This window comes from Ahaetulla prasina, chromosome 14 (assembly GCF_028640845.1).
Source record: "Ahaetulla prasina isolate Xishuangbanna chromosome 14, ASM2864084v1, whole genome shotgun sequence".
NCBI classification, from domain to species: domain Eukaryota; kingdom Metazoa; phylum Chordata; class Lepidosauria; order Squamata; family Colubridae; genus Ahaetulla; species Ahaetulla prasina.
This window is the reverse complement of record NC_080552.1, coordinates 15605673-15618965: the sequence shown is the minus strand read 5'-3', so window position 1 is coordinate 15618965 and position 13293 is coordinate 15605673. Positions and strand designations below refer to the sequence as shown.

At 43.3% G+C, this 13293-nt stretch overlaps 1 protein-coding gene across 1 annotated transcript in view; it reads left to right on the top strand.

Annotated features, from left to right (window-relative positions):
• The window catches only part of LOC131185316 (uncharacterized), a 92224-nt gene that overhangs the window by 5704 nt on the left and 73227 nt on the right, over window positions 1-13293 (top strand). The window contains exons 3-10 of the mRNA XM_058157755.1: window positions 1433-1593; window positions 2389-2459; window positions 3925-3976; window positions 4473-4662; window positions 5902-6131; window positions 8788-8891; window positions 10749-10914; window positions 12066-12248. Of these exons, the coding sequence (XP_058013738.1) occupies window positions 1433-1593; window positions 2389-2459; window positions 3925-3976; window positions 4473-4662; window positions 5902-6131; window positions 8788-8891; window positions 10749-10914; window positions 12066-12248 (1157 nt within the window). The remainder of the gene's footprint in view (window positions 1-1432; window positions 1594-2388; window positions 2460-3924; window positions 3977-4472; window positions 4663-5901; window positions 6132-8787; window positions 8892-10748; window positions 10915-12065; window positions 12249-13293) is intronic.

Below are 13293 nucleotides of genomic sequence, written 5' to 3'. Positions count from 1 at the left end.
ATGTGTGCTGTCTGTTTAAGAACAAAAACTTTAGTTGAACTATGGAAGTACTAGACACGTTAACAACTTGAGAGATGATGGGTTTCAACCATGATGGGTTGGTTTGATGAAAGTAAAACCCTAGCCCTAGCCCTAACCCTAACCCTAACCCTAACCCTAACCCTAACCCTAACCCTAACCCTAACCCTAACCCTAGCCCTAGCCCTAGCCCTAGCCCTGACCCTGACCCTGACCCTGACCCTGACCCTAACCCTAACCCTAGCCCTAACCCTAACCCTAACCCTAACCCTAACCCTAGCCCTAGCCCTAGCCCTAGCCCTAACCCTAACCCTAAAACTAACACTAACACTAACACTAACACTAACCAGAGCAAATCTTGGTGGACAACCCCTCTCTTTTCTTCTGAGTTCATCGCTCACTAAGGACTTCATAAAATCCCAGGAATGCAGGATGCCTTCTCTGTCTCCAAAAAAATCAGAACATAATATTCCTCCTGGTGTTTGCACTCCCAAGGCAGTCCATTCTAATGCCCCTTCCAAAAATTACATTGAAATATTTAGAACTTAATAATACTATAAAAATGGGTGGAGCTTTGACTGCATCTTCACTATTTTGACCATATCCTATTAACACTCAGGAAGAGTTGCAAAAGCTCTCTATCAAATATTCTCTAATGCCTAGTCATATAGTGTTATAAATTATGTTTATATATAGCACTACAGAGGAAACACTAAAGAGTACAGTCACCATGTACTTTACTGCTTAACCGTTTTACTGTAACAGGAAACAGGAAATTCTACTTAGAACAAAAGATCCTTCCTGTTAAAGACTACTTCAGCTTTAATTGCAATAATACTAGAGCAACTAATAGATTTAAACTTAATGTCAACCGCTTTAATCTAGATTGCAGAAAATATGACTTTTGTAACAGAATCATCAGTGCTTGGAATACTTTACCTGACTCTGTGGTCTCTTCTCATAATCCTAAAAGCTTTAACCAAAAACTTTCTACTATTGACCTCACCCCATTCCTAAGAGGACCATAAGGGGCGTGCATAAGCGCACAAATGTGCCTACCGTTCCTGTCCTATTGTTTTTCTTTTCTTCTTTCTATATATACATATGCTTATACCTCCTAATATTTACTCATATATGTGTTTATATACTATATAATCTTTTTGTATGATACCTACATATATTGTTGTGACAAAATAAATAAATAAAAATAAATAAATATAATATAAATCCAAACTTGTGAACACTGCCAACTACTGGCTGAATACTATTGTAGTTGTTGCATAGAAATGTATTCTAACAACGAATTCCAACAGATGGACTAATTTATTGCATCCACCTAAATGATTTCATCGAAAGCTGCTTTAAACAACTGGGCATCATCGAGACACTCTCGGAATCTTTCTTTGCTTTCCAGGTTTTAGCACATCAACTGTTCCCATGGGATCCAGGTTCAGCTATAGCTACTCAACATCTACCACTACGTTCCTTCAAGGAAGGGCCTACCAGAGAAGTGGCATCACTCTAGAAAGTACAGTTGTGGTCGAAATGTTGGCAAATTGTCATCGAATTTTAAAAGTGAGTAAGGTCTATTTGTCTATCTAGCTGCCCACCCACCTATCCATCTATTCCTTCATCCTAGGTTTTATTTCTCTCTCTTCTCTCTCTTCCATCCATCCATCCACTCTAGGTCATTTATCGTCTATCTGTCTATCATCCATATCTCTCTCTCTCTCTCTCTCTCTCTCTCCAGTATCTATCTATCTATCTATCTATCTATCTATCTATCTATCTATCTATCTATCTATCTATCTATCTATCTATCTATCTACAGTATCTATCTATCTATCTATCTATCTGTCTGTCTATCTGTCTTTTCAACGTTCTATCTTTCTATCTTTCTCTTTATCTCTATCTCTATATCTATCTTTCTATTTTTCTATCTATCTACAGTATCTATCTATCTATCTATCTATCTATCTATCTGTCTGTCTGTCTGTCTGTCTGTCTATCTGTCTTTTCAACGTTCTATCTTTCTATCTTTCTCTTTATCTCTATCTCTATATCTATCTTTCTATTTTTCTATCTATCTACAGTATCTATCTATCTATCTATCTATCTATCTATCTATCTGTCTGTCTGTCTGTCTGTCTGTCTATCTGTCTTTTCAACGTTCTATCTTTCTATCTTTCTCTTTATCTCTATCTCTATATCTATCTTTCTATTTTTCTATCTATCTACAGTATCTATCTATCTATCTATCTATCTATCTATCTATCTATCTATCTATCTATCTATTTATCTATCTAACTATCTATCTATCTTCAGCAGTTTTGGGAGTTATATTGTGTTGACATCTGTTCTTGTCCCTAGTTGCAAGGAGTACAGATCAAAACCATTTTTGAATCCGAGGTGAAGTTGATGAATGAAAATGACAGTTTAAGGTAAAACAGTTCTGGGTTAAAAAAAAACCCCAAACCTTTGAGCAAGATGGGGAAAAATTTACTAAGTAGAATGCAACTTTGGGATTCCAGCCTTCCCATGGTGCTCCCATCACCACTATAACTAAGTCTACCCATCTTGCTACTGGTTGACCTCTTCTCTTTCTTTCCATCTTTCCCAGTATTTCAGCCTTTTGCACAGAATTACATCTTTGCGTTGATTGATTGATTGATTGATTGATTATAGAACAGAATAGAATAGAATAGAATTTTTTATTGGCCAAGTGTGATTGGACACACAAGGAATTTGTCTTGGTGCATGTGGTCTCAGTGTACATAAAAGAAAAGATACCTTCATCAAGGTACAACATTTACAACACAAATGATGGTCAATATATCAATATAAATCATAAGGATTGCCAGCAACAAAGTTATAGTCATACAGTCATAAGTGGAAAGAGATGGGTGATGGGAACCATGAGAAGATTAATAGTAGTGCAGATTTAGTAAATAGTTTGACAGTGTTGAGGGAATTATTTGTTTAGCAGAGTGATGGCCTTTGGGAAAAAACTGTTCTTGTGTCTAGTTGTTCTGGTGTGCAGTGCTCTGTAGCGTCGTTTTGAGGGTAGGAGTTGAAACAGTTTATGTCCTGGATGTGAGGGATCTGTAAATATTTTCACGGCCCTCTTCTTGATTCGTGCAGTATACAGGTCCTCAATGGAAGGCAGGTTGGTAGCAATTATTTTTTCTGAAGTTCTAATTATCCTCTGAAGTCTGTGTCTGTCTTGTTGCAGAACCAAACCTGACAGTTATAGAGGTGCAAATGACAGACTCAATAATTCATCTGTAGAACTGAATCAGCAGCTCCTTGGGTAGTTTGAGCTTACTGAGTTGGCGCAGATTGTGCAAATTGATGTCAACTCTTAAAGGCCACATAGATAGTTTTTCTCCATACCCATCTGTTGACGACCTGGTCCTTTAGGCCTTCCAATGGCCCACTGTAACTGAGTCCATCCATCCCCTTGCTGTTGGTCATCCCCTTCTTCTCTTTCCTTCTCCAGCATTGTAGACTTCATCAAGGGGTTAGATCTTCACTTAATGTACTCACATTTCCTTACCTTACAATTTTTTTAAAAAAAAGAAATCTTATTGTCTTCTAGGGAAATTTTGGAGCAATACCCACTGTGGTTTTGTTTTCACAATGGGAAAGTTCTGAAGATCTTTCCCCAGAAGAATGAGTCAACTTGGGCCCTAAACATCAAACGGGGTATCCTGAGTGGTCTCCAGACATCATCATTGGGAGCCGCTGCCAACAACAGTGTGGAGGAGGTGAAGCTCTTTAGAACACAACACTGAGTTTAACCCATTTGTAAGGCTGTGCATTGTGAGTTTGGTAACCCCGTACTCCTATGTCCCACTGCTACCACTGTTTATATCTCAGCTTCTAAAAAGCTGTTTGCATTTTTAGAAAGGGGAGGGCACCAGGTGAAAACAAACCAATGCAACATCCCAATTACAAAGTCAGTAAGTGTGACGCATTGATAGGTCAAAGGGTGGGCTGCTGGGGGTTCGCGAGAACCTCTAGCTAAGATTCTGTGCAGTTCGGAGAACCCCCAAATCCCACTCCTGGTCTCTTACAGGGACTGTTCGATTCATTTTATTCTTATCTTACCTATTGTGAATTCAGGTGGATATTTCTGGAAAATGTCCCACTCAGTACCAACAGAAAGGTTCGGTCCTTCTGAAGATGAAAGATTTCAACTTGTGTTCTCACCATTTTTCTGGATTTACTTCTCTGAGATCTGTGGCTCTTCCCAATTCATCGGTAACTTGTAATTTTTTTCCCCTTCTTTAATTGTGTCCTGCTTTGGGGTGGTTTTTAGCAACTGTGATGCCAGTTAGAAATAGCATCCCTAAATGAAAAATATTTGGCCTCCATTTTATTATGCCTGAAATGGCTTGGATTAGATCTTCACGACTGATCCATTAGATCACGTGTGTCTGTTTCGCTCCCAGGAGCAGCTTCTGTCTTCCAAACTTGAATGTATCCAGAGATTTGAGGAGAAAGGGATCCTGGCAGAAATCAAATGTATGGAGTACCACCTTGTTACACCTCCTGCAAGGAAGGGCAGTGGAGTGAAGATGCAAACTCGGACAAATCTGAAGCTGTTCCGAACTGAAGCTCATAGTATATCCCAGGAAACAGGTTGGTTGATCCCTCCAAGCAAGAACAAATTAACGGGATTATTTATTTTATTTTATTTATTTATTTACATTTATATCCCGCCCTTCTCCGAAGACTCAGGGCGGCTTACAGTGTATAAGGCAATAGTCTCATTCTATTTGTATATTTACAAAGTCAACTTATGACTGTGGCATGGCCAACCCTACTATTAGGTAGAGCCAAAGAATGGTGGTTTGTTACTGCTTTAATTCACTGTTTCTGGACAGTGGTTAGCGGATGTTGCTTCTGCTTGGATCCCAAAATAAAACAGGTTTGGTACTTCCTGTCGAACCTGAAGCTGACATGTGTAGCCCAGCGGTGAAATACACTTACTTTCGCTACTAGTTCGAGAATGTGAGCACGTACACCTCCTCTGTGCATGTGAGGAGGGTCAAAAATGGGACATAAACATGTCCCGCAGGTGGGCGGAGCCTCCGGCGCTACAGGTTCACAGGAGACAGATAGAACCAGCTGAATTTCACGATTGGTGTAGACATATTTTATTGTAGTCTTTCCAGGAGTGAAATCTACTTATCTTCCTTACAAGTTCAGAAGTGCATGCACTGTGCGTCACATGTGTGCGCAGACCTTCTGCGCATGCGCAAAACACATTCCTAGTTTTAACCAGGAAGTAACAACACCTGGGTGAGTGGGCGGAAATTTGCTCTGCCATCGCTACTGGATCGCCAAATCACTGACCATGGGCACTAACGGATCGCCAGATCCGGTCAGAACCAGGAGCATTTCACCCCTGAGTCTTTCCCTATTCTTCTCTTAGCTTTCTTTAATGATGCTTTAGGCCCACCACCGTTCTAGCAGTAGAAATTGGGGTTGTAGAGATAAGGGGGGGATGTTGTGGCTAGCTGGCACTCTTTCCTGTGGGAACTGAGAAGGTACTTGCACCTGGCTGAAGGTGGAGTTTGATGGACTGTGAGCTGATTGGAGATTGTGCTTTTACTGGATGTAATTCCGGAGTGAGGTCAGATCCGGAATTCCACCAAGACCTTGCCAATTTGCTATGTTCCTAATAAAGAGACTTTGATGAAAACTGGAAACTTTGGATTTTTCATCTGGGGACATATGACTTGGAACCTTGGCACTTCCATTCACCAAGGAAGAAGAATGGAACTTATTGTTCCATATCAGGCAACAAACATCTTTGAACGATGCTTTCAGTATATTTCCTTTATCTGTAATGGAATGCTGGTTTCTTTTCTCTAGTACCCACTAGCGACATCTATGAAAGCAGCCTGCTCTATGAAAAAGAGAAAACGGCACCACGCTCCAAAGAGGAGGAAATGGAAGAAATAGCTAATGTTCTTCAGAAGCTCTGCATGAAACCTACCATGGATACTGAGGTAGCTTATCGAATTATCATTACTGGCCACACAGAGCACCCCAAACTCTACAGCACCTGTCACCCCTTCAAGATTGCCTCCATCCCTCTCCAAGTAAAATAAAATAAGTTGGGCAGAAGGTCTTGCCCCTGTATATGTCCACAATTTAGTAGGCAATCCCAGATCTCTTCACCAGATCTCTGCTAAGAAAGCCAACCTCCTACATTTTTTTTAAAAAAAAATATCGTCCTTATACATGTTATCATAATGTTTGAAGGGCCAAAGTCTGAGCCTGGAAGAAAAACTGTTGGTTCACAAACTGATCACTCCATGGATGCCTCACGGTGGTGGGATTCGAATTTTTTTTACTACTGATTCTGTGGGCGTGGCTTGGTAGGTGTGGTGTGGCTTGGTGGGTGTGGTGTGGTGGGCGTGGCATGGGAAGGATACTGTAAAATCTCCGTTCCCACCCCACTCCAGGGAAAGGTTACTGCAAAATCCCCATTTCCTCCCAATCAGCTGGGACTCGGGAGGCAGAGAATAGATGAGGACAGGACCAGTCAGAATTTTTACTACCGGTTCTGTGGGCGTGGCTTGGTGGAGGTGGTGTGGCTTGGTGGGCGTGGCTTGGTGGGCGTGGCAGGGGAAGGATACTGCAAAATCTCATTTCCTCCTGATCAGCTGGGACTCAGGAGGCAGAGAATAGATGGGGGCGGGGCCAGTCAGAGGTGGCATTTACCAGTTCTCCGAACTACTCAAAATTTCTGCTACTGGTTCTCCAGAATGGGTCAGAACCCACTGAATACCACCTCTGATGCCTCAATATGATAGCATGCAGATGATGATCTAAACTAGATGACCTACAAGGTCCCTTCCAACTGTGGCCGAAGAGGTGGTAAAAAAAAAATGCTTCTAAAAGGCTCCGATGATCAGGCAACTCAGCTGGGATCGTCAGAGCCTTTGAAAAGCATTTTTTCTACAACTTCTTCCGCCGAAGAGGTTGTAGAAAAAATGCTTTTAAAAGGCTCTGACGATCGCAGCTGAGCCGCGCAATCATCAGAGGCTTTTTTAAAAAAACTTTTAAAAGCATTTTTTCTTCGGCCGAAGAAAAAATGCTTTTAAAAGTAAAAAAAAAACAAAAACCACTGATGATCGCGCGGCTCGGCTGGGCATGTGGGGGGAGGCAAGGATTTTTGCTACTGGTTCCCCGAACCACCCGCTGCCATTGCTACTGGATCAGGAGATCCGGTCCGAACTGGGAGCATTTCACTCCTGCTTTATCCTGCGTTGACCGCATCTTGTAGGCATAGTCATCGGTGTTATATTCTCTGCTCCAACTTAACTCCCCTTATCTCCAAATCTGCATCCTTTAAAAAAAGAAAAACCCTCTTCTTTAGGAAGAGGCTTATGGGAATTGTCCACAAGATTGCCTTGGAAACCCAGTCTTTACTAGCCAGGCATAGTCTCCCTTGTCCCCTGCTATTTTTTTTTTGCTTTCAAATGGGGTGAGATTATACAGGTCATTCAGACAAGCAAAACAAGAGTGAAAGAAGGCTGGGAGGAATCTCCCTCATCCCCATTGAAAGCAGAGGAGGAAATGCTTGTCACTCAGAGGGGAGCCTCTATAGAGCTGCTGCCCACCCATTGTAGGATCAGACTGAATGTAAATGCGATTAAATAATGGGCTGTGAATTGAGCAAACGGGGCTCTGAGGCAGACAGGGAGAAAGAGGAAGTTATAGAAAGAGAGGTAGGAAAGAAAGAAAGAAAGAAAGAAAGAAAGAAAGAAAGAAAGAAAGAAAGAAAGAAAGAAAGAAAGAAAGAAAGAAAGAAAGAAAAGAAAAGAAAAGAGTTGGCTTAGGGGATGGGAACTCCCTGTGAGTTAGATTCCCCTCAAAAGGGACAAGAGTTTGGGTTCACTTCTTCTCTTTTAAATGCTGATGCTGTAGAAAAGCATCAATGGTACATAGCTTAAAGGCAAGAGTCCACAAAGCTTATATTTGCTATTTGATGCCCTCTTAAGTCACCTTTTAATGGGCTGATTATCAGAGGTGGGCTGCTGGGGGTTCGGGAAAACCTCTAGCTAAGATTCTGTGCAGTTCGGAGAACCCCCAAATCCCACTCCTGGCTGGGCCCGCCCACTCTGCCCCTCCCCTCCCAGGAGTTCCTATGTGGCCTGTTTTGGATGCCGGTAAGTGCAGGGTGTGCACGGAGGCTTGGGGAGGGCGAAAAATGGGCCTACCGGAAGATTGGGAAGGCCGGAAATGGGCCTGTTTCTGGCCTCCAGAGGGCTTCTGGAGCCTGGGGAGGCTGTTTTCGCCTTCCTGAAGGCTCGAGGAAAGCCTCCAGAGCCTGGGGAGAGCAAAAACAACCCCCCACCATGGTGCAGGAGGCCGATTAGGCCACGCCCACCATGGCCACGCCCACCCAGCAACCGGGCAGTGAACCCCTTGCTAAAATTTTTGAAGCCTACCCCTGCCGATTATATATCATCAAGTGTAGGGGAACAGTGGCAGAACCTGGAGGCATGTAGGAGATGACCAAGCTGAGCCCAAGGGAGGGGTCAAGCGTGCCATGCCAATAAGAGGTCCATGTCCAGCCTACCTTGGATTCTGTTGACTCTTATCTACCATCAATTCACCTTGGCCATAAGTACTCCTTTCCAACACATGGTTATGATGTTTTGCATTTCATCCCATTTGGTACTGGGAGACATTTTCCAGACTATTGATTTTTAAATGCATAAGCCCTAATCCTCTTTTTCTCCACAGCCTGCAGATCTATTCCTGAATTTGGTGTTTGCACTTCGGCAAATCTCCCCTGATGCCTTGATGGACCTCTGGAACAGTCCTTCTTCCAAATGTCAAGATAACTGGTAAGGTAGCTAAATATGGGCCCAGAAGTAGGTCAGAAGAAGGCAACGTGGAACATTTAGTTAGGATTTATCAAAGTCAACCCCAAGATCTCTCACTCTGCTCCACATAGATGGGTGTTTACACTTAGGGCAGGGGTCGGCAACCTTAAACACTCTCAAAGAGCCACAAAGGTCCTAACCAAAACCTCCCGTTCAATTCTGGAGCCAACCAGAAGTCCAGTTCCCCCATCATAGTCTCCTCCTACTATGGCGTCCATTTTCCTCTGCTGTCCGGAAGTCTAGTTTCCCCATCATAGAGTCTCCTCCTAGCACAGCATCCTTTTTCCTCTACTGACCATAAGTCCAGTTCTGCCACCATAGAGTCTCCTCCTAGTGTCCTGTTCTGACCATAAGTCCAGTTCCGCCATCATAGAGTCTCTCCTAGTGCAACATCCTTTTTCCCTCTACCTGTCCTAACCGAAAGCCCTATCAATTGTGCAGCCGACCAGCAACAGGGGGCCACAGCAGAGGGATGAAAGAGCCACAGGAGGCTCCTGTCGTGTCCCACTCCTCCGCTGACGGCCGGGTCAGGGAAATCCGAATCAGGCGTGCCTCTGCAGCTCTGCCAAAGTCCTAGCAAAGTTCTCAAGGCAGGCAGGAGACCAGAAAGTGACTTCAGCAAGATATGTTAGACTTTGCCTGACTCAGAGAATGCCAGAAAGCAGATCCTTTATATAAGCCATGGGGTGTGGCTCCATGACTCAGCACTTATCCAGGCCTGCCCCTCCCTTCCTTCTGTCGCCGCCGCCTATCAATTCTTCTGAAGCGAGGGTCACTCCAGTCGGCAGCTGTTGGTAATTGACCTCCCTCAGGCTCACATGCTGTGGGGGAGGGGGAGGAGTCTAGTTGCTCCGTTTGCCTGGGCATGGAGCCAGAGCTGGGGGCTGGAGGTGCTTCCTCCTCCTCAGCCTGTCTGGGCATGGAGCCAGGGCTGGGGCCGGGAGGCATACTAGGACATTCCTCAGCGTTCGGAAGCAGATAAGAAGGCCCCGGCTGCGGTGAGAGCGGGCAAGACACAACAGCTCCAAAGCCACAGGTTGCTGACTCCTGACTTAGAGCAATAGGTACTCTTCCTATTGATGCAAAAGAGATTCATCTAATTTCATGTCAAGAACGCTTTCAGATATGTTCAGACACACAGAGTGAGAGAGAGTTGAACAGGTCCTTTCGTCCTCTTTATGCCAAGCCTAGTGCTCAGAGCTACTTTTCCTGCTAATCAGGAGATGGCTGTGTTGGTCCCCAGAGGAATTTGGTTGCGTCTTACTGAGAGATCTATTTAGTGGAATTTGATGAGGAAAAAAAAAAACTCTTAAGCCCAAGGAAGAGATAACTGAATTATTTCTGTTATATCAAATACTGGGTATGTCTAGTTTAAAGAAAAGAAGGACTAGGGGAGACATGATAGCAGTCTTCCAATATCTCAGGGGCTGAGATATTGGAAGACTGGAGCTATTGGATAAAGAAGAGAGTCAAGCTATTCTCCAAAACACCTAAAGGTGGGACAAGAAGCGATGGAGGGAAACTAATCAAAGAGAGAAGCAAACTAGAACTAAGGAGACATTTCCTGACAGTTCAAACAATTAATCAGTGGAACAACTTGTCTCCAGAAGTTGTGAGTGCTCCAACACTGGAGGTTTTTAAGAAGAGATTGGACAACCATTTGTCTGAAATACTATAGGATTTCATCTAACTTATGCGTTTATCGGTCTCAACTCGATAGGCCTATCAATCTATCGGTCTCCACCGAACAACCAACCTAGCAAACTGTCCATGCTTGACATACCTCAATGGTGTTACCATTCTCGCATTTCTTTCCAGGCGGCCTCTCTTGGATGCTCTTCCCTTTTGTGCAACTGATCCCTGCGTCGTCCTGATGAAAAAACTGATTGTTTTGCAAGAAGTAGAAGAAGACCACATTGGGCGTTTCCTGAGGTCCCTGGCCTTTATCCCAGAGCCCTCTGCGGGCATGATTGATGCTTTAGCTGTAAGCAGGATAACGGATGGCTTGGTTGTGGCCGCTTGTGTAGATGGATCAGTTATATCCACATAAGAGGCAAATCTAAAAAAAAAAACAGGTGTCATTGTTCCGAGTAATGAACTCGGGGAAATCAGGACGCTGGTACTTTGTTCAGGTTTAGGAAGCCCTTTATTGAGTACATCATATCGGCACTTGGAAAGGTAAAGCTAGCTCTAAATAGTTTATAAGGCCTTGGTAAGGCCACACTTGGAATACTACATTCAGTTTTGGTCACCATGACGTAAAAAAGATGGTGAGAGTCTAGAAAGAGTGCAGAGAAGAGCAACAAAGAAGATTAGGGGACTGGAGGCTGAAACATATGAAGAACGGTTGCAGGAACTGGGTATGTTTAGTTTAATGAAAAGGAGGACTAGGGGAGACATGACAGCAGTCTTCCAATATCTCAGGGGTTGCCACAAAGAAGAGGGAGTCGGGCTGTTCTCCAAAGCACCTGAAGGCAGGACAAGAAGCAATGGGTGGAAATTAACCAAGGAGAGAAGCAACTTAGAACTAAGGAGAAATTTCCTGACAGCGAGAACAATTAATCAGCAAAACAACTTGCCTTCAGAAGTTGTGAATGCTCCAACACTGGAAGTTTTTAAGAAGAGGGTGGATAACCATTTGTCTGAAGTGGTGTAGGGTTTTCTGCCTAAGTAGGGGGTTGGACTAGAAGACTTCCAAGGTCCCTACCAACTCTTGTTATTCTATTCTATTCAGTTCCTGTGCTTAGGGATATTTAAAAGAATAAGATTTTCCCACCAAATCTTTATAATTGGTTAACTCTGGCATCAGATGCCTTCCTTTAGGTCCCACCATTGGTCTATACCAGGGGTCTACAACCTTGGTCCCTTTAAGACTTGTGGACTTCAACTCCCAGAGTCCCTCAGCCAGCAAAGCTGGCTGAGGAACTCTGGAAGTTGAAGTCCACAAGTCTTAAAGGGACCAAGGTTGGAGACCCCTGGTCTATATAACCCAGTGTTTGATCTTCTGCCATGCTCTCCAGATTTTCTCTTGAGGTTCTTCACTACATTTGTCTACAGCCCTATCTTAATCTAACTTGAGCCCCACCCCCCAATTATATAATATAATGGATGTATTTCCCTATCTCTCTTGTTTAGTCTCTGTTGGAGTTACCCAAAGAACGGCAAATAACGTTCTTAGGGATAACGTCTTTGCTGCATCACTTCTGCTCCACAAGAACCAACTGTGACCAAGTACCAGCGGTACTGAGGATTATGAAAATTCTGGGAAGACGCTTAGGAGGGAAATGTACCGGGTCCAAATCAGAGGGAACTGCTCAGGTAGAGTCTTGTGTTTGGTTAAAGATGAAGAAAAACAATTGAATTCAATTCAAACCTTTATTGTCAATGCACAACATGTGTACATTGAGATTGGATGAGCCTCCCTTAGTGCAGGCCCCCATAACGCAAAATACCGTATTTTTCAGAGTATAAGACACACCGGAGTATAAGACGCACTTTAGTTTTTGGGGAGGAAAATAAGAAAAGAGATGATTGGCGGGTGGATCGGCCTCCCGGAATACCCCCAATCAGCTGTTCCCAGAGGTGAATTTTAGCAACAGGTTCCTTGGTTGTAAGCTCTGTGCCTTGCTTTTTTTTTTCAGCCTCTGAAACTTCTGAAACTCCGTTTCAGAAAAAAACTTTTTTTTCCCTGCCTCTGAAAGGCTCCAAAACAGAGCTTCAGAAAAAAAAGGCTTTTTTTCTGAAGCTTCGTTTCTGAGGCTTTTTTTGTGAAGCTCTGTTTGGAGGCTTTTTTTGTGAAGCTTTGTTTCTGAGGCTTTTTTTGTGAAGCTCTGTTTGGAGGCTTTTTTTGTGAAGCTTTGTTTCTGAGGCTTTTTTTGTGAAGCTCTGTTTTGGAGGCTTTTTTTCTGAAGCTTCTTTCAGAGGCTTTTTTTCTAAAGCTCTGTTTTGGGGCTTTTTTTGTGAAGCTCTGTTTTGGAGGCTTTTTTTCTGAAGCTTCTTTCAGAGGTTTTTTCAGCCTCCATTTGAGAGGTTGGGCGGGGCTACATTCAGAGTATAAAACACATCCAGATTTTCACCCTCTTTTTTGGGGGAAAAAGGTACTCTGAAAAATATGGTACATCGCCCTAACCCAACAGATCATACTAACAAGCACAAAATCCTTTATACATATACGTGCATAACATAACATTATATTATATTACACCAGTGTAGACATGTTGCACATTGTGCTGGCCCTGCAAGTCTATCATACTAAGCAGTTATGGTATTATATTTAGGGGTGAAATGTAAAATTTGTTACTACCGGTTCTGTGGGTGTGGCTTGGTGGGGTGGTGGTAATGTGACTGGGTGGGTGTGGCCAAC